Below are 26,054 nucleotides of genomic sequence, written 5' to 3' on the forward strand. Positions count from 1 at the left end.
CTGGAAAAACCATAGCCTTGACTAGACAGACCTTTGTTGGCAAAGTAATGTCTCTGCTTTTTAATATGCTGTCTAGGTTGGTCATAACTTTCCTTCCAAGGAGTAAGAATCTTTTATTTCATGGCTGCAATCACCATCTGCAGTGATTTTGCTGCTGCTGCTGCTGCTAAGTCACTTCAGTCGTGTCCGACTCTGTGTGACCCCATAGACAGAATCCCACTAGGCTCCCCTGTCCCTGGGATTCTCCAGGCAAGAACACTGGAGTGGGTTTCCATTTCCTTCTCCAATGTGTGAAAGTGAAAAGTGAAAGTGAAGTCGCTCAGTCGTGTCCGACCCTTAGCGACCCCATGGACTGCAGCCTGCCAGGCTCCTCCATCCATGGGATTCTCCAGGCAAGAGTACTGGAGTGGCTTGCCACTGCCTTCTCCGACAGTGATTTTGGAGCCCCCCAAATAAAGTCAGCCACTGTTTCCACTGTTTCCCCATCTATCTGCCATGAAGTGATGGGACCGGATGCCACAATCTGTTTTCTGAACATTGAGCTTTAAGCCAACTTTTTCACTCTTCTCTTTCACTTTCATCAAGAGGCTTTTTAGTTCCTCTTCACTTTCTGCCATAAGGGTGGTGTCATCTGCATATCTGAGGTTATTGATATTTCTCCCAGCAATCTTGATTCCAGCTTGTGCTTCCTCCAGCCCAGCGTTTCTCATGATGTACTCTACATATAAGTTAAATAAGCAGGGTGACAATATACAGCCTTGACATACTCCTTTTCCTATCTGGAACCAGTCTGTTGTTCCATGTCAAATTCTAATTGTTGCTTCCTGACCTGCACACAGGTTTCTCAAGAGGCAGGTCAGGTGGTCTGGTATTCCCATCTCTTTCAGAATTTTCCACCATTTATTGTGATCCACAGTCAAAGGCTTTTAAAGGTGAAATTAAAAGGTATTCAAGATACGTGAATGGGCTAAATATTTGTGAGACCTGTTCCCTACGTCCCTCGAACAGAGTAGAGCATGAGGCCGTCTCCCTGATTTACCATTAAAGAGGATACACTAGGCGAAGTCCTAAAAAAGCCCTGACCATGGGGATTCTGCCCACCGATATCAGCTAACAGACATCAGAATTCCACCTCTGGAGTCTTGGCATTTGCCTTCATTGATTGTTCTGTGACAGAAGTCCCTGAAAGGACAGAGTCAAGTCTTCCCTGATGCTAAAGAACGAGTCATTTGGCCTACTGTGCGTGTTTTTGAAACAAACCTGCTTCCTAATAAATATTTAGTAAATAAAACTGAGTGGCAGACTGCAATCTGAGACTTGCTTTCACTCTGCCGAGTAGTGAGGTTATGGAGGGAGAAGTTAAGTCACCTGAACCTTCTGTGGCTACTGTCATCTACCAACACACAGACCAAAGAGTTTTGCCCACCACGTGAGCTAGGGGAAGTCTGCAGGAAATATGCTTTTCTTGAGTTTGCAGTAAACTCGGTGCGTGTTCTTCCCCATCCTCATCTTGACTTTTCTGTCCCCTGGGGGAGCTGCCTGTGTTGAGGCAGCATCTGACATTTCTGGTTGATCTGTTTTGATAGTGTTCAGATACTTTAAAGAAATATTTTAAACAGTGGTCAGCAGCAGTCAGATGGGTGCTAGTTGTATAGATTTGATCTTCAGGCCAGTCCCAACTTATTATTCCACAGATTTCTCACAATCCCCTTGAGTGCACTTGAGTTTATCAAACTGTGGATTGTAAAACCACCTCACACATGATTGATGTTTCCCAGCAGATGCTGAAAGCTGTAAGCAGTTCTCACTGTAGAGTAGAAGAAACTTTTAGGCTCTTTTCACAGGCACATTGAGGGGGCAGCGATTCTACCCTAAGCAAAATTACAAGTACTACAAAACCACAAGCAAAACTAACTGGATAAAAATAGGCAGAGAGAGTGGACTTAGGATAATTCACCAAAGACAGTTTGCTCCCCTCCAAACAGATGGTCCACAAAAGTAAACAATAAACAGTGTTTAAAGTGCTGTTTAAAAGTGCTTAAAAGGAGGTCCACTTAATTTCCTTAAAAAAATGCTGAAAACTCATAAAGATTCAGAGATTAAAATGTGAATTTAAAGGCAAAACTGAACTGAACATGGATGAACTGATAAATCCATGTGAAAATGGCTTGAAAGAAGCCACAAGAAACCGAAACTAAAGAAAAAAAAAAACACCACACCTCACAATACCTCACTGGAAGACCTGACCAAAGGGAGTTTGGTCTGCTTCTGTCTGTCTGTCAAGGCAAGCAGAACAAGCCATTAAGGCCCAGACTCAGGCAACCACAAGCAGAGCACCTGATAATCTGCTTCACAGTAAATTTTAGCTGATGTGTGTGTCTACCATGTGTTTCCAGCCAGCCACCAGTGCTGAAGGCGCCTACAGAAAAGCTGACGTGGACTCTGCAGCTGGGAGCAGGAGGCAGAGCTGCACAGCAGAACCACTGTGACGCGTGTCAGTGACTAAAGTTAATCCTCGGACACAGGGACTTGCCCATGGCCTACAGGACACTGCCACAGTGCTGCCTACACCACCACTGCCACTGGCTGATGCTACTTGTCTCTCCACACTTGGGGTTCCCATCGCCTACTATCTACCCCAGGCACCTACCCCTGCATCCTGCTGGCTGGCTCATTTGTTGACAGGTCTATTCTCCCTTTGAGATCTGCAGCACTTCAGAACAGGGACCACTGCATCCTTCTCTTTCCTGGCCCTCAATGTGTGTGCAGAGTTTCTCAAGGGTTAAGATGGAAAAGGTAAAGCCAGCAGATGATCAGGCCCTACTGGGTGAGTGCGGTGGATCAGGAAATACCTTCTCCCAACCTCACCCTGGCCACGCCGCACAGCTTGTGGGATCTCAGCTTCCTGACCAGGGACTGAATACAGGCCAAACAGTGAAAGCCCAGAATCCTAATCACTAGGCCACCAGGGAACCCCAGGAAGTACCTTTGAAGTCTAACTCATATGTGTGCTTTCCTGCCTGGAACCTCAGGGTGGCTGCCTGGGGGTTAGACCCCGGGGCACAGGACGCCAGGTAGGCCTTCTCCAAATCACTGCTGGTGACGCTGGTCACAGGGTGATCCATGCCCTGTGAAGGGAAAGCCAGATAGATACATGGTGAAGGCAAGAAGACAGACACTGGGGGCCATCCACACACCCTGGAGACAAGCCCACAGTAGGTGTCCGTGTCCTGGGGGAGGCAGACAAGAGGAGCTGGGGGTGGGGCTGTGGTAGGAGAGAGAGGCACAGAATAGGAGCAAATAGGACTGCCTGTTGTAAGCTGCTCAGGAAAATGGAAGACAGCCCACGTGGGCCCAACTAACCTGGATAACCGTGATGGGAGCAATGGAAGAGAGAGTGTTCAATTACTTGTAACGGATAACACAACCCTTCAAGTGCAAGTGAACTCGCAAACACTATTTCACTGAGGGCCTGAGCACCACAGCCTCTTTTGTCCACTGTTTCGGACTCATCCCTCCCACTCCTGACCAAACCCAGAGCCACACTAGAGAGCCTCCCTGAACAAATCCAGGGAAGACAGAAGAAATCGCAGGATGCACGGGGGGAGACAGGTGGGGCAGAAGACGGATGGAGCAGTGATGCAGGAAGGCTGGCACTGGAAGAAGAGGGAAGGAGGAGGGCACAAGTCATCTGCTGAGAGTGCCCACGTCCACCTGGCCAGCGGGTACAGAGTGGCAATACCTCTGCGTTTCAACTGGCCAATGTCTTTCTCCTGAACACCTGCTATGTGCAAACACTGTCCACAGCCTGGGGGCACGTCAGTGGCAAAAGCTCCCATGAAGCTCACATTACAGAGTTCCCAAAGAAAAACATTCCAAATGCAGTCAAGAGCATCAAACTAAAGCTTTAATATAGCCTCTCACAACCCAGAAAAATACAAATGTCTATTAGATCACATATCCCAACTGTAATTTGGGAGAAGCTGTCACTATAGAAATGGTGACCTCCCTATACATGTATCTCTACAGGTAACCGGGGCGGGAGGCGGGGAGCTCCCTCTAAACTTGATTCATCTATGAACATCTCTGAATAGTTGACAGCAGCAGTTACTTGACCCAGATACCAAATCAATAGCTGAAACAAGTTAATTTCACATACTTGTTCACCTTTTGTAAAGCGACGACTATAGATAAAGCAGAAAGCCAGCTCTGAAAAGCCTTAAGTTTTATTCCACAGCTACACAAACACTCCTGCATACCCAGGCACTTGCTCTGGAGTTACCTGTTCAACAGTAAGACAGACATTTTTCTACCCTCATTTAACAAACTATGATATCACTACAACCAAAGTTACTCAGTCCCCATGAACTAACAGATTGTTCCAAGATGTGACCTCATACAAATGAACTCTAAATTATCCAGCTCTGCCATAATTCCCCCAAAGCAAGCAAATCATAAGGGGACCTGGGGATCTTTGGGTCTGTCAAGGGCTCCCTGGAGCAGTCCTTGTGCCCATGTTTGGAAAAACTCCTCCATCACAGACCCACAGGAAGAAATACTCACACTCTTTCCGTGACACTTACTTGTCGTCCATATTCCTGCCAAGAGCCAAACTCGTCAGTCCAGTACCAAACCCAGTTGGTGGTAAGGATGAAGTGTGGAGGTTTGGTGACCGAGGAGGCCGTGGAGAGACGGCGAGCCCGGGTGGAACCAAACTTCATGGTGTCAAAGTTCAGAAAACCAATGAGAAAGCTACTGGATGTCTCAGTGCACGTGACCCTGCAAAAGAACACAAGAAGTAAACTGAAAGTCCAGCCACATGAACGTGGGTCCCTCAGCTTCCCTCGCGGTCTCCAAGACACTCGGCTGAAAGATGTGAACATACATGGGACCTGCACATTTAAAACAATGTGTCAGGGTGGGAGGGGACTTGCTTTAAAATCCATTTTGCTGTGTGAAAATAATAAAATCACAATACTATGGAAAAGAGCCCCTGGAGAAGAAAATGGCAACCCACTCCAGTATTATTGCCTGGGAAATGCCATGGACAGAAGAGGCTGGCAGGCTACCATCCTTGGGGTTGCAAAGAGTCAGACACAACTGAGCAACTAAGCACGCAAACACACACACATACACTATGGAGAACCTGTTATCATGACATTCTTTTCAATACACAAAAATGCTAGGTAAAACAGCTTTTTAAAAAATGCATTACTGAGCTGACAAGAAACAAAAATCCTTAGAAGCCAAAAATATTTAATATACATTGAATGCATGTGGGTTGGGCCAGCACCCCTACTAAGTACTTCATACATTTTAAGGGATTAAGTCTTCATTGTACCAAAGCTGTGACTTTTCCCCATTTTCACAGATGTGAAAATAGAAGCCCAGGGAGGTTCAGAAACCTGTTCAAAGTTAAACAGCTAATAGATGGCAGAGCTGGGGTTTAAGTTAAGCAGTTTGGCAGAACAGCCTGTGCTCTGAGCCACCAGGATCTACTTGCTTTCCAAATGCTATACTGCCCCAAGAGCAAAGGGAAGGTCTGGAACCAGTGAAGTGAGTGCAAACTAAAGCCAGTGGCTGTCCAAAGGCAATGTCAGTGAGTAATGACAAACAGCCCTATTTTTAGTGGCAATGAGGAAACAGGAAACAAATGTAGGATCTGAATATGGTCAAGGGTTAAATCTCCAAAGAGATATTTCAGCGTAAAATCATGATTCTAAAAGACTACACATCCTTAGTGAAGGGAGCTGGGAAAGGAATCTGCTTTGCAAAGGAAGTCAGCAAGGAAATTTGCCTGTCAGAGTCGGCTTTGGAAGGAAAGGAAGAAAACTTCCACTTAGAACCCATAAACTGCTCATGCCTCAAGGAAGTTAAGTTGATTCACACTTCCTTTATGAGAATTAAATTTAGAGACCCACAGTGGCAGTTCCCATAGAAGCAAACACAAATCCTCTCTGGAAGGAATTCACCTTCAACTCAGGCCTCAAAAGAATTTCTATAATGCTGAAGAGGGTATAAAGAGAAGGGAAATCTCCTATACTGTTGGTGGGAATTTAAATTGGTATAGCCACTTTGGAAAACAGTATGGAGGTTCCTTAAAAAACTAAAAATAGAGCTACTATATGATCCTGCAATCCCACTCCTGGGCATATATCTGGAGAGAAACATGATCCAAAAGGATACATGAACCCCAATATTCATTGCTTCACTGTTTATAATAGCCAAGACATGGAAGCAACCTAAGTGTCCATCGACAGAGGAATGGATAAAGAAGGTATGGTGCATATGTATATATAGATATATATGAATATTACTCAGCCATTAAAAAGAAATAATGCCATTTGCAATATGGCATTATTCTGAGTGGATGGATCCATACTCTCTGGGTGGATGGACCCAGGGTGTCATGCTGAGTGAAGTCAGTAAGACAGAAGGAGAAACATCATATGACATCCCTTATATGTGGTATCTAAAAAGAAATGACGCAAATGAACTTAAAGAACAGAAAAACTCACAGACTTAGAAATTGAATTTATAGTTGCTGGAGAAAAGGGACAGTTAGGGATTTTGGGAAGGTCATGGACATTACTATGTTTAAAATGGATAACCAACAAGGACCTACTGCATAGCACATGGAACTCTACTCAATGTTATGTGCCAGTCTGGATGGGAGGTGGCTTTGGAGAATGGATACATGTGTGTGTGTGTATATATATAGCTGAGTCCCTTTGCTGTTCACCTGAAACTACAACAACATTGTTAGTCAGCTACACCCCAATACATAATAAAAGGTTTAAACTTTTAAAAATTTCTACAGATAAAGTTTCAGCAAACATGAGCTTATTATAATCAAATAAACCAGAAACAAGACACCATAAGCAAAATCCAGCAAAAACAGGCCGCTAAAGACAACAAATATTAAGAGTTGTTGGATATAAATATACAATATGAATAAAGTGTTTTAAAGTTAATATTGAGTATCAAAAGTATGAGTATGGATTAAGAAACTCTAGGAATTAAGCAGATAAAATTTGAAGGAAAAACAGAATCTTTAGAAGTAAATAATTACAATTTTAAAATCACAGTAGACAGGACACACTGCATCTCAGACAAGGCTGAACTGATAAACTAGGTAACCAAGTGAAGAAATTCCCCTGCATACAGCACAAAGGATGATGTGAGAGAAGTCAAAAGACATAAAAAATAGAGTAAGAAGATCTTAAAATATGTCTAATTAGAAGTCCAGAGAAGCAATATTTTTGAGGAACTTTCAGAACTGATTAAACATAAAACCTCCCACTCAAAAAGAATGAATTATAAATAGACTAAATAAAAATAAATCCACACACAGACAGATCTCAGTGAAACTGTAGCACCAGAGGCTGACTGTATGTTTAGTCAGAGAGAAAAAAACAGATTACCTACTGTAATGTGTTGAACTGTATCCTCACTCATGGCAGCTGAAATGTGACCTCACTAGGAAATAAGGTCTTCTCAGATATAATTAAGATGAAGTCATACTCAATTAGGGTGAGCCCTAATCCAATGACATAAGCAGAAGATATTAAGAAGAGGTGGCAAGAATACACAGAAGAACTGTACAAAAAAGATCTTCACGACCAAGACAATCACGATGGTGTGATCACTGACCTAGAGCCAGACATCTTGGAATGTGAAGTCAAGTGGGCCTTAGAAAGCATCACTACAAACAAAGCTAGTGGAGGTGATGGAATTCCAGTGGAGCTATTTCAAATCCTGGAAGACGATGCTGTGAAAGTGCTGCACTCAATATGCCAGCAAATTTGGAAAACTCAGCAGTGGCCACAGGACTGGAAAAGGTCAGTCTTCATTCCAATCCCAAAGAAAGGCAATGCCAAAGAATGCTCAAACTACCGCACAATTGCACTCATCTCACACGCTAGTAAAGTCATGCTCAAAATTCTCCAAGCCAGGCTTCAGCAGTACATGAACCGTGAACTTCCAGATGTTCAAGTTGGTTTTAGAAAAGGCAGAGGCACCAGAGATCAAACTGCCAACATCTGCTGGATCACGGAAAAAGCAAGAGAGTTCCAGAAAAACATCTATTTCTGCTTCATTGACTATGCCAAAGCCTTTGACTGTGTGGATCACAATAAACTGTGGAAAATTCTGAAAGAGATGGGAATACCAGATCACCTGACCTGCCTCTTGAGAAACCTGTATGCAGGTCAGGAAGCAACAGTCTGAACTGGATATGGAACAACAGACTGGTTCCAAATAGGAAAAGGATTACGTCAAGGTTGTATATTGTCACCCTGCTTATTTAACTTATATACAGAGTACATCATGAGGAACGCTGGGCTGGAAGAAGCACAAGCTGGAATCAAGATTGCCGGGAGAAATATCAATAACCTCAGATATGCAGATGACACCACCCTTATGGCAGAAAGTGAAGAGGAACTAAAAAGCCTCTTGATGAAAGTGAAAGAGGAGAATGAAAAGGTTGGCTTGAAGTTCAACATTCAGAAAACAAAGATCTTGGCATCTGGTCCCATCACTTCATGGGAAATAGATGGGGAAACAGTGTCAGACTTTATTTTTTTGGGGCTCCAAAATCACTGCAGATGCTGACTGCAGCCAGGAAATTAACAGACGCTTACTCCTTGGAAGGAAAGTTATGACCAACCTAGATAGCATATTAAAAAGCAGAGACATTACTTTGCCAACAAAGGTCCGTCTAGTCAAGGCTATCGTTTTTCCCGTGGTCATATATGGATGTGAAAGTTGGACTGTGAAGAAAGCTGATCGCCGAAGAATTGATGCTTTTGAACTGTGGTGTTGGAGAAGACTCTTGAGAGTCCCTTGGACTGCAAGGAGATCCAACCAGTCCATTCTAAAGGAGATCAATCCTGGGTGTTCATTGGAAGGACTGATGCTAAAGCTGAAACTCCAATACTTTGGCCACCTCATGCAACGAGTTGACTCACTGGAAAAGACTCTGATGCTGGGAGGGATTGGGGGCGGGAGGAGAAGGGGATGACAGAGAATGAGATGGCTGGATGGCATCACCGACTCGATGGACATAAGTTTGAGTGAACTCTGGGAGTTGGTGATGGACAGGGAGGCCTGGCGTGCTGAGATTCATGGGGTCGCAAAGAGTCGGACACAACTGAGGGACTGAACTGAATCCAATGACTTGGTGTCCTCATAAAAAGAGAAATTTAGACACAAAGACACACAGGAGAAAGCCGTGAGACAACAAAGAAAGAGATTAGAGTAATGCAGCTATAAACCAAGGAATGCCAAGGAACATGAAGGATTGCCAACAACCACCAGGAGTTAAGAAGAGGCAAGAAGGATCTTCCCCTGGCATCTACAGACAGAGCATAGCCCTGCTGACACCCTGACTTTGGAATTCTAGCCTCCAGAAACATAAGAATAAATTCTTGCTCCTAAGACACCAAGTTTGTGGTCATCTGTTATGGCAGCACCCCAGCCCCAGGTCAAACAATGTATTTATACTGATGATAACTAACTTCTAAATAGAAGCAATGGAAGCCAGAAAACAATGGAATAATCTTTGAAGAATTGAGAGAAAATACCCAATAAAACTATTTTTCAAGAATGAAGATGAAATAAACACTTTCAGACAAACAAAAAATACATCTGCCACTAGACTCTCACTAAACCAACTTCTAAAAGATGAATTTAAAAGAAAATGATCCACAAGGAAACATATGAACAAAGGATTGTGTACAAAAATCCAAAATGATAAATGTCTAAATTTAAACAAATACTGACTATATAAAACAATGTTAATTTCTAACTCCTGGAATTAAGAAAATAATAGAAGCAATTTTATACAGCACATTTTATATGCCTGGCATTGTTCTGAGCATATTACACATTAATTCTTTTAATTCTCAAAATAATTAATCCTTTAATGTAGGAACTATTATTTTTATATACTTGACATAAGGAAAAACTGGGGCACAAGAAGACTAAGTAATTTGCCCAAATTCACACAGTGGTAAATGAGTTTGAATGGCACTAGTCAGAATTCAAGTGTTCAAGACTCTTATTGTTCGAGAGAATGATAAAATGTATTGATCAGCTTAAGTTGTTAGTTCAGTTCAGTTCAGTCGCTCAGTCGTGTCCATCTCTCCGCGACCCCATGAATCACAGCACGCCAGGCCTCCCTGTCCATCACCAACTCCCGGAGTACACTCAAACTCATGTCCACAGAGTCGGTGATACCATCCAGCCATCTCATTCTCCATCGTCCCCTTCTTGTTAAGCTGAAGTTTATTAAGTTAAAGGGTCTGTTTTCCAGAGTAACCACTAAAAGAACAGAAAGTCACTATATAACTTCCAAATTAATAGATGAGGGGGGAAAAAATCAAATGAGGAAACATATAAGAGAAGACCAAAAAGAGAAAAGAAAACCAGAAAAAGCAGGTCAAATAGCAAGAACAGACAGCAGAAATAAATTCAAATGTAATCACAATGTGTAAACAGACAATCCCAACAAATGAATAAACCACCATTAAAAAAAAAAGATTAAAAGACAAAGATTGTCAAACTGAAAAAATATCCAGTTCTGTGATGTTTACAGGAACTATATCTAAAATAGAAACAAAAGAGCTTGAAAGTAAAATAGTGAATCGTGGCTAAAAGAAAGCAGGCACAGTTATATTAATATCAAATGAAACAGACTTAAGGCAAAAAAAAGCATTACTAGGAATATTAGTAAAAAGCATTTTATATTACTACCAGGTTCAATTTACTGGGAAGATAAAATTTTTAACTTCTATGTACTTCATAATAGTTTTTAAAATAAAAATAAAAATTGATGGGATTACAAGCAGAAACCAACAAATTCATTGTGAATTGTTAACATAACTTTCTGGCTAACTGATACAAGAAGATGGCAAAGAAATCAATAAAGATACAAAAGATTAGAGCCACACAATTAACACCCTTCATCTAACACCACATACAAAACACTTCGTATACACAAAACTTTTACCAAAATTAACAATATACTAGCTTCCCTGATAGCTCAGTTGGTAAAGAGTCCCCTTGCAATGCAGAAGACCCTGGTTCGATTCCTGGGTTGAGAAGATCCTCTGGAGAAGGGACAGGCTACCTACTTCAGTATTCTTCGCTTTCCCTTGTAGCTCAGCTGGTAAAGAATCCGCCTGCAATGCAGGAGACCTTGGTTCAATGTCTTAAGTTGGAAAGATCCCCTGGAGAAGGGAAAGGCTATCCACTCCAGTATTCTGGCCTGAAGAATTCCACATGGTCACAAAGAGTTGGACACGACTGAGCAACTTTCACTTTCACAACAAAATTCAAAGAATCTGTTATTATATAGCCTGACCACAATGCAATTCATTTGAATTTAAATTTAAAAATTAATTTTTAAATATACTTAGAAATAAACCATAGGTCATTTAATCTATGGGGTCAAAAAAGGACAAAGTCTGTTCCTCTAAAAAAGAAAAATATGAGTAATAAATCTCTGCAAGAATGATGAAGAAAAAAGGGAGGGGAGAAAAAAAGATTAAAAGTGTAAACAGGGACAAAATCAAAGATGGCATAGACACCAACAGGGATATTACAAGTAACTTTATGACAGTAAGTTTTAAAATAAATAAAATGACCAAACTCCTAGAAAAAATATCAACTTACCAACTGACTCAAGAAAAACTGAAAACCTGACTGGTCCTATAATAATTATCAGAAATTGGGTCAATAGTTTAAAATTGTCCCAAAAATTAAATATGCGTAATCATTACAGGAAACTTACATGCGTAATCATTCAGGAAAAAAATAACTAATTTCACATGGCCTTTTGAGAATGGAAAAAATATCCATCCCAATCTCATTTTTATGAGGCTAGTAATTTCATAAGATAAAAACCAGGCATCATTATACTGTACATCTGTAACTTATATAATATTGTACATTAACTATACTTCAATTTTACAAAACAGGCAAGGACAACATGAAACAATTATAGACCAATCTTATTCAAACATAAATTAAAAAATCTTAAACCAAATAGTGGCAATCCAAATTCACCATTTTGTGTGTGTGTGTGTGTATGTGTGTGTCTACATATGCACAGGCATGACTTAGGCCTGGGAATGAAATGGACCTAACATTAGAAAATTAATGTAAATCACTGCATTAACAAGCAAAACAGAACAAAACATAGGCTTTTAATTTAGAAATAGCACTCAATAAAATTAATTTCCATACACAATTAAAGAAAAACTCCTGGCATATTAGGCATAAAATCATAACTGATTAGCAATGCTAAAGGTTCCAAACATTCACATATGCTTAAGGGAAAACATTTTTAAATTACTCCTTTTAAAATTAGGAAAAAAGAGAAGAATCTTCCACTTATCACTTCTGTTCAGCTTGGTACAGGAGTCTTAGCCACTATAATAAGGCAAACAAAAGAAATAAAATTAAGAATTAAAAAGGAAAAACTTAAGAGTGCTATTCACAGATATTAATTTCTAAACATGTATCAAGTATATCGAGAATTATACAGATAATTATGATGCTGTATACTTACTCCTTGGAAGGAAAGTTATGACCAACCTTGATAGTATATTAAAAAGCAAAGGTCCGTCTAGTCAAAGCTATGGTTTTTCCCGTGGTCATGTATGGATGTGAGAGTTGGACTGTGAAGAAAGCTGATCGCCGAAGAATTGATGCTTTTGAACTGTGGTGTTGGAGAAGACTCTTGAGAGTCCCTTGGACTGCAAGGAGATCCAACAAGTCCATTCTAAAGGAGATCGATCCTGGGTGTTCATTGGAAGGACTGATGTTAAAGCTGAAACTCCAATACTTTGGCCACCTCATGCGACAAGGTGACTCACTGGAAAAGACTCTGATGCTGGGAAAGGTTGGGGGCGGGAGGAGAAGGGGACGACAGAGAATGAGATGGCTGGATGGCATCACCGACTCTGTGGACATGAGTTTGAGTGAACTCCGGGAGTTGGTGATGGACAGGGAGGCCTGGCGTGCTGTGATTCATGGGGTCGCAGAGAGTCGGACATGACTGAGCGACTGAACTGAACAGAATGAATCCTAAAAAATTCTCATCACAAGAAAAAACAGGTATTAAAGAACATTTAAATGAGTTGCTACATTATGATGTCAGTTCTCCCCAAACTGGTAATAGACAATGCAATTTCAAGTTAAAAAAATCACAAGTTTTTTGTGAAAACCAACAGGCAGATTTTAAAATTTCTGAAGAGGAGAAAAAGACCAAGAGGCAAGACAATCTGAAGGAAAACAAGGTGGGAAACTGCCTTACCAGATGCCTAAACTTACTGTAAAGCTCTTCTACATGAGACAGCGTGATACTGATAAAGAGACACACAGACCAATGAAGCAGAAGGGGCGTGTATTTGCTAACTCAACACCTGACACAGACAGCATTGAAAACAGGTGCAAAAAAGATGGCCTACTTATAAAAGTAGTACTTGGTATCCAAGTCTGAAATTAACCTATAAAATATATTAGCATTTTGTCAAATCTGACTCAGTTTGGGTGGGTTTAAAAACTGACTGACTTCTGAAAATGAACAATGTAAGACAGCTGAACAACATGAATGTTATTTAATGCCACTGAACCTTACACTTAAAAATGGTTAAGTGGTAGGTAAATTTAATGTCTGTTTCATCACAATTTTTTCTTTTGCTAAGTAGAGTTTAACATTTGTCAGGGTGTGTTGTTCTTTTGTCTATAAGATACAGAGTTGAATTACAAATGTATTTTTAAAAAATCACCTGAAATACTTCTCTCTCTGTCTCTCTCTCTCTATATATATATATATATATATATGTTCCAAGTATATTTTGGCTCACTTTTCTCAGTTTGGTTATTTTGGTTTTTTTTTCATATGGACTATTTTTAAAGTCTTTATTGTATTTGTTACAATATTGCTTCTGTTTTATGTTTTGGTATTCTGGCCACAAGGCATGTGGGATCTTAGTTCCCTGACCAGATCGAACTTGTACTTCTTGCACTAGAAGGTGAAGTCCTAATCTTTGGACTGTTAGGGAAGTCCCTGCCTCATCGCAATTTACTTTTTGAATATTTTTTAATATTTTTAATCTTAGTCTTTTATTCACTTTTTAATGCTTTACTTGTTTTAAGATTTTTCACACTGGACTGTAGTTGGTTAACAATGTTGTCTTAGTTTCAGGTGCACAGCAATGTGATTCAGTTACACATATATACACATTTATCTGTTGTTTGTCAAATTCTTTTCCCATTTAGATTACTGAAGAATATTGAGCAGAGTTCCCTCTGCTCTACAGCAGGTCCTTGTTATCTACTGAAATATAGCAGTGTGTACATGGCAATCCCAAACTCTAAATTTTTAATTTAATATATTTTTTAAAGTGGTCTTTGGAAGTTCTTCTGCATAAGAATGAAACTGGACACATACTCCATCACAGGCAAGGAGAGGTTAATGCAGTCCTTAAAATGTCAAGAATTTTTAAAGAAAATTCAGGACAATTTTTTGATGGTCTCAGGATAAGGAAGAATTTATGACACAAAAAGTAGAAACCCTCCACAAAAAAGGAAAAGAAAAAAACAGTATAAAACCATAAAGAAGAGGATGGAAAAATACTTCTCTTCATTAACAGATACCATAAGCTAACAGGAGGACTTCATTTATTTTCAACATATACTTCATACCCAGACACTTGAAGAATTCCAAAACTAAGGAAAAGCACAACCTTTCCCCTCAACAAAACAGGCAAACTACAAACCCAGACATTTCACAGCAGAGAAAGCACAAGTGGGCAATGAACATGAGAGGAGACACCTTTCCTCACAAGGACTCAAGCATATGCAAACAGAGACCTCATTTTACACTGAAGACTAGATAAGCACAGATATCAGAACGCACCAAATGTGAGAGCCACGTCGTACAGACTGCTAATGGGGGTGGGAAGTGGTACAGTCACTGTGGAAAAGAGCTGAGGAGGGACCAGCCTGGCTCCCAGCAGGCTCACCCCCAACACCTAACCCACAGAAGCCAGAGCACATGTGAACACGTAAACACATGGGAACAGTCCAGAGCAGCGCCCTTCAGACGAGGTTCAAGGACAGGCAAGACTATCTGTGCTGATAAGATGCTGGAACAGCAGTGGTTTGTGGCATGGACACTGACTGGAAGAGGGCTGGAAGGGGAGCTTCTGGGTGATGAAAATGGTCTACAGCTGGATCAGGGCACTGGTTGCACAAGTTATGCCTTCCTCAAAATTCACTGACCTATATGCTTAGTATCTGCATATCACCAAGTAACCATTTTAACTTAAAAAGCCTCAGAAAAGGAAAGGAAGAGAAGGGGAAGACTTAGATAAGAGCTGGCTACATGAACCACTTAATCTTCCAAAAAGGGGATAATTTGTTTCACATACTTTACCAGCATCAACTTGCACATAACTGCACCCTAAGCACAAGTTTATTTTACCCACTCAAAAAATGGCTCAAATTCTCTTCTTGGCAACATATGTTCCAAGGAATCCAAGATACGATAAGCATTTGAAAATAAAGTTACTCAACACTTCCCCATTTACTCTAAGTGAAAATTCTAGGACATACGTAGAAAAATTAAAAAGACTAAATGATAAACAGCAGTTCAGCTGCATGACTTTACAGGCAAAGGATAAATTTCACAAATGACTTCTTGCTTTTCTCGACTAATCAATGAGGATATATTTACATGATCCATCCCAGCATCAAACAATTCAGAACTTACTTGGTACCCCTCCCTCACTTCCCTCCCCATAGCTCCTCCCGGAAAAAAGAGGAAGATGAGGGAACAGAGGCATCAACCACCAGCATGACCATCAGCCCTCAATTTCCAGCCCAACGCCTCTGCTTGTAGATCAGGTAGCCTGTTTACTCCATGTACGCGTGTGTGTCTGTGTCTGAAGCCCATCAAACTAAACCCCACTGTGTCTAAACTTCTTATACTGCACACAAAAGCCCAGGCACAAACAGACATAGGTGACGTATTTCATACCCATCTCTTGCAGGATTGCTATATGCCTCTTCAATAAGCTCCATTTTGTGTAAATCCTTCCACTTGCCTCCATCTAAGACTTGCCATCGATATGGCAGATGGAAATGAACTCTACTGCACTTATCTGAAATAAAAATACAAAGAAGTAAGCACATTGGCAGCACATAGCATGGCCCAGTCCTGTGGTTCCCAATGGGTGTGGTGCTGCCTGCTGACCTGGCAACCTTTTAGAAATCTGTGAGGAACCTTTTTTAATGACATCATACCTGAGCATTTAGATACTGAATTTTATTATACACAGTTTCCTTTTATGTCTTCCTTTTTAATAGGACATTAAACACATCAAACTTATTTTTTAAAACTGTATGCTGATAGGTTACATTATGTACGAACTACATCTCATGAGAGTAAAGCAGCTGATCATGAGATGGTCAAAGCTTCCATCCCTGCAGGGGGCAGTCTGTCCATGCATTATTGCCATATATGTGACATTTGGATGGGGAGCGATCACATCAGAAATGGAGGCAGGTTCATCTCTATTAGAACCATCCCAACCCAAACAGATCCTACCACAGGTGGGTCAGCAGCGTGGTTCCAGTCTGCCTTGATCTTTGTGGCTACCAACATGCTCGCCCCTTTTCAACATACCCCACTCCTGGAATGTATTATACACACTGCCTGGGTCTGTGGTTGCCAGCCAACTGCCCCCACTGCTTTCCCTGTGCTCCCCGGGTCTGTCCCTCCTAGCACCTCCCGCCTGCTGTGCCTTGGTCAATGCCAGCAGCTCACCTGGAATGCTGCTCATACCCCCCTCTACCTGCAGAGGTTCTGGTACATCCTGATGGAAGAATGTTGTGCGAGGAAAGGGAGACAGGGAAGAAATGCAATGGGAATCTCCACACTCTGATACCTGCAGGATCTATATTATTAGGTAGAAAGATACACAGGTGTGGAATGCCTCTATTTGGGTGAAAAAATAGAAAAGACAGGATTAGATATATTCTCACTAAATACACATGTGGGAATGGGAGGGGGAAGACTAGGTGGCTGGGCACAAAGGTATGAGGAAAGATCTGTTTTGAATTTTGAAATGAAAATATAGTCCAAAAAAATCAAACATCTGTATCATTTGAAAAAAGGTACAAAATAGCGTGCATAGTGACCTTGTGCAAAAAGAGACTAGATATAAACTTCGGCTTGAATAAAATCTTTACAGAAGGATATTCAAGGAACTAGTAACAAAGACTGTTTCTGGAGGGGATCTTGGTGCTGGGAAAAAGGGGTGTGAGGGAGACATTTCTTAAAAGGGGTGTGAGGAAGACATTTCTTACTGTCTTTTGTACATTCTTAATTCATCTTTCAAAGTAATAACAATTTGACACCTGACAAAGATGTGAATAAAGAATATTGAAAACTATTACAAATCAATAATAAGATCAAACAACCCAATAAAAAATGGGCAAAACAGTCACAAAAGACCATACACTGTATGAATCCATTTATATGAAATATCCAGGCAAACCCATAGAGACATAATGTAAAGATGTAGTAACCAGGAGCCTGGGGGCAGCAACAGTCAGAACTGTACATGGAACAACAGACTGGTTCCAAATAGGAAAAGGAGTACGTCAAAGCTGTATATTGTCACCCTGCTTATTTAACTTATATGCAGAATACATCATGAGGAACGCTGGGCTGGAAGAAGCACAAGCTGGAATCAAGATTGCTGGGAGAAATATCAATAACCTCAGATATGCAGATGACACCACCCTTATGGCAGAAAGTGAAGAGCAACTCATAAGACTCTTGATGAAAGTGAAAGAGGAGAGTGAAAAGGTTGGCTTGAAGCTCAACACTCAGAAAACAAAGATCATGGTATCTGGTCCCATCACTTCATGGGAAATAGATGGGAAAACAGTGGAAGCAGTGTCAGACTTTATTTTTTTGGATTCCAAAATCACTGCAGATGCTGATTGCAGCCATGAAATTAAAAGACGCTTATTCCTTGGAAGGAAAGTTATGACCAACCTTGATAGTATATTAAAAAGCAGAGACATTACTTTGCCAACAAAGGTCCGTTTAGTCAAGGCTATGGTTGTGAGAGTTGGACTGTGAAGAAAGCTGATCGCCGAAGAATTGATGCTTTTGAACTGTGGTGTTGGAGAAGACTCTTGAGAGTCCCTTGGACTGCAAGGAGATCCAACCAGTCCATTCTAAAGGAGATCAATCCTGGGTGTTCATTGGAAGGACTGATGTTAAAGCTGAAACTCCAATACTTTGGCCACCTCATGCGATGAGTTGACTCACTGGAAAAGACTCTGATGCTGGGAAATGTTGGAGGCGGGAGGAGAAGGGGACAACAGAGAATGAGATGGCTGGATGGCATCACCGACTGTGTGGACATGAGTTTGAGTGAACTCCGGGAGTTGGTGATGGACAGGGAGGCCTGGCGTTCTGTGATTCATGGGGTCGCAGAGAGTCAGACACGACTGAGCAACTGAACTGAACTGGGGGAGAAAAGAAGGGGCAGTGACTGCTAATGGGTTTCGTGGTGGGTGATGAAAATGTTCTAATATTGACTGTGATGATGGTTGCACAAATCTGACCAGGTTAAAAACCATAAATACATTGTATACTACGTGAAATATACTTAATATCTTAACAAAGCTGTTATTTGCCTGCAAAATAGGGAAAAGATTTAAACAGATACTTCACAGAAGATATGCAAACAGCCAAAAGGCACATGAAAATAAATGTTAAACATCATTACTTATCAGGGAAACACAAATGAAAGTCACAATGCATACCACTACTCATTTACTAGGATGGCTAAAATTTACAGGACTGACTATACCAAGTGCTGACAATGATGCAGCGCAACCAAAATTCTACTACACTGCTGGTGGAAAGCGAAATGGATCCACTTTGGAAGACAGTTTGGCAGTAACTTGTAATGTTAAATACATGTTTATCTTATGAGCAGACATTCCACTTTGAGGTCTTTACCCAAGAGATGAAGACATACATCCACATGAAAACCTGTACATGAAAACTGACAGAGGCTTTATTCATAAAAGTCCCAAACTGGAAATAACCCAAATGTTCATCAACGTATATATGTATAAACAAATCGGAGTTAATCAATGCAACAGAATACATGATTACATTTATTTAAAATTCTGGAAAAGGCAAATCTAGTCCCGAACAACAAAAAACAGATCAGGGATTGCCTTGGGTCAGGAAACTGGGTGGTGAGGATCAACTGTATGGGGGCATAAGAACAATTTTTGGAATGAGAGAACTGTTTCACATCCAGATTATACTGATAGTTATATAGGCAAACATATTCACCAAAACTCAAAGGGTGCATTTTATTTTGTAATAATTATATCTAATAATGCTGATTTTTTAAAAACATATATATACATACACACACATAAGTGTGTGTGTGGGGTGTGTGTCTCACACATTGACTGACCTAGTATTCCATTTCCAGGAATCTATCCGTGGTAGTATACATGTATACTCAGATGTTCAAGGAAAAATCATTCTAATCAATACTACACAGTTGTTTTTAAAATCCAGGTAGATTTACACGTATGTACTAAGATAGAAAAAATCACCAAGACACACCATTAGAAGTAGGTTAAATAATGTGTATCACATGTTCCCATCTGTTGAAAAATATGTAAAACAAAATGACCACAGTCCCATGTTTACCTTGGGAAGGCTGAAGGAAGACTTCAGGCTTTACTCTGTACCATTTCACTCATTTACAAAGTGAAAGTATTCATGAATTGCTTGGGTAGTTTTTAAAGACTGAAAACAAAACAGGAAGTTTGGGTGTTTGTTTTTTTTTAAGAATCACCGAATTTGAGAATGAATCATTCTTTAGTCAAAGCCCAGGACAGCAGCAAGAAGAAAGATTTAGTAAAAAATACAGTCTCTCTCTTTCTCTCTCTCTTACACACACACACACACACACACACACACACACACACACAAAAACATTTGCTACATCTGATAAAAAAGAGAGTATTGAGAGAAACTCCGAACTTAAATTCTCATTCCCCAAGAGTGCACACAGGGGTCTCCTCCTGAGAAGAGGGTGTTCCTAGGTAGGAGGCATCTCTGAGACTACAACCTCCTTCTAGAAGGGAACGAGACTGGGCATCCGAGTATTTCTGTGGGTTTGTGACCTCACACTCTGCTAACCAAGGGGCAACACCTGACATTCATTTGTTGCATGAAACAAACAGTCCCCCAAACTCACCTACAGTTTGATTTTTAGAAACTCAAGTATTCAATAATTCTTACCACTCTCAACTCACCAACAAAATCACCAGCCTGCAATTAAGAATGCCCGAACCTCTCTGGATGGGGTAGAGGACCTTGAGGGGTGACATCAGAGCAGAGCTCTGGGAACTGGGAGCAACTGTCCCGCCTGCAAGTGGACGAAGGGGTTTACCCTCACTCACCTTGAAAGCTACAGCTCTTCCAGATATGGAACAGGCAGATCTGATCACTCTCCTCTTGGGTGGCAGTGTTTAGGGACACAGAACCTGTGTCTCTTCTTTCTACAAAGAAAGACCACAAAATGTGTCACCAGTGCTTCTGATATGGGGCTGGAGCAGTTCAAGGTACAAAAGAGAGAGAACAGAATTCATTCACTTCCCTGCATGAGGCAAAAGTGGGCAAGGTAACCTCACAAAATCTTGTAATGTTCTAGATGAAAGCACCCTCAGACATACAGGTGGACCCTCTCTGCCTTTTAGGGAGGAATCTGGGAGCCCAAGGCCATATGACTGCTGCCAAATCCAGGACATCATGGTTGGGGGTGAGCTTTTTCTCAGCTCTGGCCGTGCACCCAATTCACTAGGAGACCTGTTTATAACCAGAAGCACTCAGCTCTCCCTCTGACTGACTCAATCAGAAGCTTTCAACAGTGGAACCTGGGACACTTTAATAGGGAAGGGTTGGGAACCACTAACCAACACATTTTCCTTCTGTATCGACGGCTGTGATTACCCCAGAGAGCAAGTGAAGGCTGCATTTTATAAACTAGATTTGATTCCAAAAGCAAATGAACAATGAGAATTGGGTTACAATGCCAAGAAAAAATAATTAATGGAAAGCCTACAAGTCAAAATGAAACCTAATTTACGTTAATTATAAGAATTTCCCAGGTGGCATAATGGTAAAGAATCCACCTGCCATTGCAAGGAGACACAAGAGATGCCAGTTTGATCCCTGGGTTGGGAAATCCCCTGGAGTAGGAAATGGCAACTCACTCCAGTATCCTTGCCTATAAAATTCCATGGACACAGGAGCCCAGCAGGCTCCAGTCCATGGGGTCACAAAGAGTCAGATACAACTGAACAACTGAGCATCCACACACACACACACAGATTTTAATGTAACAGGAGGATGCACATGCTTTCAAAGTCTACCTTTATTAGAAGTGCTTCAATGAGCCATTACCTAATAATTACATTTGGGCATGCTCCAACTGCCACCATGTAAGCCTATAAAACTCATAAGCAAATGCTCCCTATTTAGCATCACTTTCATTTTGTTATTCATCTTCCCTTTTTGTTTTCCAGGCCCCTCAGACATCCACCGGAGAAGGCAATGGCACCCTACTCCAGTACTCTTGCCTGGAGAATCACATGGATAGAGGAGCCTGGCAGGCTGCAGTCCATGGGGTCGCTAAGAGTCGGACATGACTGAGCGACTTCACTTTCACTTTTAGCTTTCATGCACTGGAGAAGGAAATGACAACCCACTCCAGTGTTCTCGCCTGGAGAATCCCAGGGACGGGGGAGCCTGGTGGACTGCTGTCTACTGGGTCGCACAGAGTCAGACACAACTGAAGTGACTTAGCAGCAGCAGCCGCAGCCATCCACAGGCTGGACCTTAAAGCTCACACCTGTGGCGCTTTAGAGGTTGCTTCCCTCTCCCTCCAGGGGCAGGTATCTTTCCCTGCCTTTCTAACAAGGCCATAATCCAACTGACACTCTTAACAAAATCTATTAAAGCAAAATCATTTGATTCTAGGCTTCCTACTATTAGGAGAAACTAACCAAAAGAAACTGAAGAAAATGTAAAGGAAACATACAGTGAGGACACCTTTCAAATATAAATCTCAAGTAAGTTTAGAGTGGTAAGTTAGTTTGCTGGTCATCCTGGCATTAATAATTTAGGAAGTAGTCTATTAAAAATCCTAGATTATCAGTACAGCTAACAAGTTGGGGGAGCCGTGTTTCAGAGACACCAAGGTAGAACCAAGGCCCAGGACACTGGCCAGTACATGGCAAGGACTCAACTTTGTTGAATGAGAAAATGGATTATCAGGATGGCCAGCCAGCAGCACATAGTGTGAAATTCACAGGACACCAAGGCATCGTAGCCGCCCTGGTATTAGATCATGGTATTCACTTCCCACACTGTAACAGGTACTCAAGAAATGCTTATTGGGACTTCCCTGGTGGTCCAGTGGTTAAGAATCCACCTTGCAATGCAGGGGACAGGAGTTTGATCTCTGGTCAGGGAACTAACAGCCTATGTGCAGCAGAGCAACTAAGCCCATGCAAGGCAATTAGAGAGTCTGTGCTCTGTGACAAAAGATCCTGTGTGATGCAATGAAGATCCCGTGTGCCACAACTAAGACCCGACAGTCTAGTCACAAGCTTTATATAAAAAAAAGAAATGCTTACTAAAGAAACAATCTCTGCTCAAAATTCCCCCATATGCCTGTCACTAAGCATGACATTCCTCAAAAAATAAAAAGTATCCTGGTAGGTTCACCATTCAACAAAGGTCAGTGCCAACTGTTGCCCAGCAGGTACCACTTAGAGATGAGCACTGAACAAAGTAAATTTGCAATGATGAAAAAAAATTCCATTCATGTCAAAAGAGAGCCAAAATTAAAATATGCTTCATTCAAAAAAATAGATAAAATGTGCCTCATGCACTCATTAAAAAAATCTCAACAGAACATAGTGCAAAGGACGGCCCCAGAATTGTAGAGCACAGCATTCTCAACTGTGGGGTCCTTCACAGGAAAACAAGCTCTCCAGGATAGAAGAGGGAAGACTAGATAGGGAGAAGCAGCATCACTCATCTCCACGCAGATCTCAGGCCCAGAGGGAATTCACCCACTGTTCACACCAAACCAAATTTGTTTAGAATGTCTTGTTTGTTCACAGCTCTGATTTCAACTCATCTTCACAGCCCCCACTGGCTGGAAAGGAGTGGCAAACTCCCTTTTTCTCAGAGCAGCACAGACTTGCCCAAAGTCACACATTCCATTTGGCAGCCAGCTGGAATCCAGGATTCCCAGCCCAGAGCCTTACCGGAAGTCCCCTGTGACTGCGAGGGTGGAGGTGGCACCCGGATGGAGGCAGAGCTCTTACTCTTGATGTCATGAGCATTTCTGTAAATGGAAGGCAGCTTGCTCACCAGCTCCGGCCTCATGCCCAACTTCTCCAGTTTTTCCAGGTTCTCAGAATTAGAGAAATCATGGGATCTCTTACAGCCAGTGCCAAACTTGCATTCACCCTGTGAAAAATACTGGCAGACATGGAGCTTGATACAGTGCTTTTTAAAGGAACAAGAGCCGTACGGTCCATCTCCTTTGTTGTAATGAAGGCAGATCTATTAACGAAGAAGGAAAAAAGACAGCAGCTTAGAAAGGCCTCACATGACACTACCTCCTTACTGAGCAGTCTCTGGTTAATTGATGTTCCTCCAGAGACCGAGCCAAGGCTATGACTCCCTTGTGACATGGGTCACAAGCTCTGAGAACATCCCTCACTCTAGATGGACAACTGCTAGCACATTCCCTTGGTAAATGGGAACCAGGAGGACAGCAGACTGCCCAGAGCAAGCCTTTCTGGTTGGAAAAACAAAACAAAATTTCCAGCTGATCAGAGCTGTTCCCTTCATGAGACAACATTTTAATGTAATTCACACAGGAGCATCCTAACAATCCCTGCATTCTACCGACCACCCCCGCTCACTGATTCACCAACTCCCTGTAACCCAGGACCCGGCTTCTCCCAACTCTTTTTTTCTCCCATTCAAGGTCAAAGAGGCTCTGAGGGTTTTAAGAAGGCCAAATACAGCCCTTTCAAAATGAGACTCAGAGAAGTTAATAGGCTTGCTCTAAGTCACACAGTTATCTAGTACACCTGGCACAGGTGGTGTCTGTTGAACTGGGTTGTTGGTAAGGTGGGGCTTAAACTTCAATCAGCTGTTCCTTCTCCTCTACATTCCACATTCCTGGAGCTGGGAACCAAGCCAGAGACCACCATGGGCCCACCCACTCAACTCACAGGCATTATATCAAACAGAGGGGCTGCAGAACCCAGACCTAGATCATCAGGGACCACCTTCTGGGGATGGAAGCCCCAGGGAGAAAATCAGCAACAGTTGGGTCCTAATCTTGATCCTGTCACTTACAAGCTGCCCGACCTTGAGCAGGCCACTCACCAGCTCTGAGATTCTGTTTCTTAATCCCCTAAATGGGACTAATGCCACCTACAAAGTTGGGCTACTTTGAGAATTAAATGAAAAATATACAAAGTGACTAGAACCAGTGGGTGCTCAGTTCATGGCGGCCAGCCCCTCAATAGCCATCTGATGATGAGGGGACTAGCCTGAGAGCAGCAGTCCTGAAGGAAAGCTGCACTGGATCCGAGCTTATAGCCACAGCCCGTGTGCTAGCACTGTGTCCTGAACCACCTCACACAGCCCAGGAGATAGACTGCACATTCCAGATGGATTACCTGCTGATTCACTTCTCACACCACTAACAAGGTGATTGCTCCAAAAAGTTAATGCCTACCCTCCCAACACAACCTCGCTTCAACTCCCTCCTATGACACAGGAGGCTGTGCAGATGAGCCTCCACCCAACTAGTTCTTTCTCTCCCTCCCACTCTGAATCCAGGTCATGCTGACATACACACTGTGCCCTGACCAGGCAGGCTCTCTGCCTCCCTCTTCCCAGACCCTCATCCTCCAGCACCCAGAGTAACCACCATTTGCTCCAGGACTCCTTCCCTGGTGCCTAAACTGTGCCCCTGAGACCAGAGCACCAACTCCAACTGAAGCACTGACAATCCCACTAAAGCACTGACAACCAACAGCACCTTGCTACCGACCACCGGCCTGTCGCAGCTGCGCCCCGCCCGGAAGCACAGAAGGGGCTTCTCATCTCCTTAATGCCAGTGCCTCACCTGGAGCAGACACTCAACAAAGGTTAACTGAATTAAATTGATGCTAATTTTCAAAAGGTAAAGAAAAACAGTTAACACTCGATAGCATCTTTCTCAAATAAGTGATTTCAATTGAATAATAATTCATTAAAATATATCCATCTCATCTCTGTCGCCTCATCCAAGAAGCAGGGCCAGAACAGTCCACAGAACCCATGCTGGCCACAGAATGACCGCTCAGATCTGCCGCAGAGCAAAGCCAACACTCGGCCTGGCCGCTGCCCTCCGCAAACAGAGGCCCCGCCCTCAAAGGCAGACCGTTCTGGGAGACACAGATATTGCCAACAAGGACTTCAGCTCAGAACTCTGTGCTGGCTGGGCAGCTTTGGGGGAACTGCAGCCCCGTCAGGGTCCTTTCCAACCCAGTCTCCTTTCCCTTCCCTCTCCTGCACAGATTTCAGGGCACCATCATCACATGGAGGCTCCCACACTTTCCTCTGCTCCCCTGAAATAAATCTCTCCCACTTCCAATCCCATCTTGGCGTTCACTTCTCTTAGGACTCAAATTCGTCCACAACCACTGCAGTGAGCTTCAAAACAAGTGGTTTCTGTCTGAAGTGCAGTATGAGAATTCACAATGACCCAAGTTAGAAAACTGCCCCACAGATCTCCAGAGCCCCGTGGTACTTGCATTTTCCTAAGTCCTGCTAGACAGGGAGGGGCTGGCTGGAATCCCAAACCACCCCCCCCAAGCTCTGTGTAACAACTGGCTGCAATCATTGG

At 42.2% G+C, this 26,054-nt stretch overlaps 1 protein-coding gene across 3 annotated transcripts in view; it reads right to left on the reverse strand.

The window, feature by feature from the left end:
* PARP12 (poly(ADP-ribose) polymerase family member 12) overlaps window positions 1–26,054 on the reverse strand; it is a 43,926-nt gene that overhangs the window by 12,634 nt on the left and 5,238 nt on the right. For all 3 annotated transcript variants that reach the window (XM_055421361.2, XM_088834691.1, XM_088834692.1), the window contains exons 3-7: window positions 23,407–23,707; window positions 20,530–20,628; window positions 16,052–16,175; window positions 4,584–4,779; window positions 2,987–3,128 (exon numbers count right to left, since the gene is read on the reverse strand). In XM_055421361.2, coding sequence (XP_055277336.2) covers window positions 2,987–3,128; window positions 4,584–4,779; window positions 16,052–16,175; window positions 20,530–20,628; window positions 23,407–23,707 — 862 coding nt within the window. The remainder of the gene's footprint in view (window positions 1–2,986; window positions 3,129–4,583; window positions 4,780–16,051; window positions 16,176–20,529; window positions 20,629–23,406; window positions 23,708–26,054) is intronic.

Source organism: Moschus berezovskii, chromosome 3, assembly GCF_049115385.1.
Source record: "Moschus berezovskii isolate FMDL1 chromosome 3, NW_MosBer_1.0, whole genome shotgun sequence".
Taxonomy (NCBI): domain Eukaryota; kingdom Metazoa; phylum Chordata; class Mammalia; order Artiodactyla; family Moschidae; genus Moschus; species Moschus berezovskii.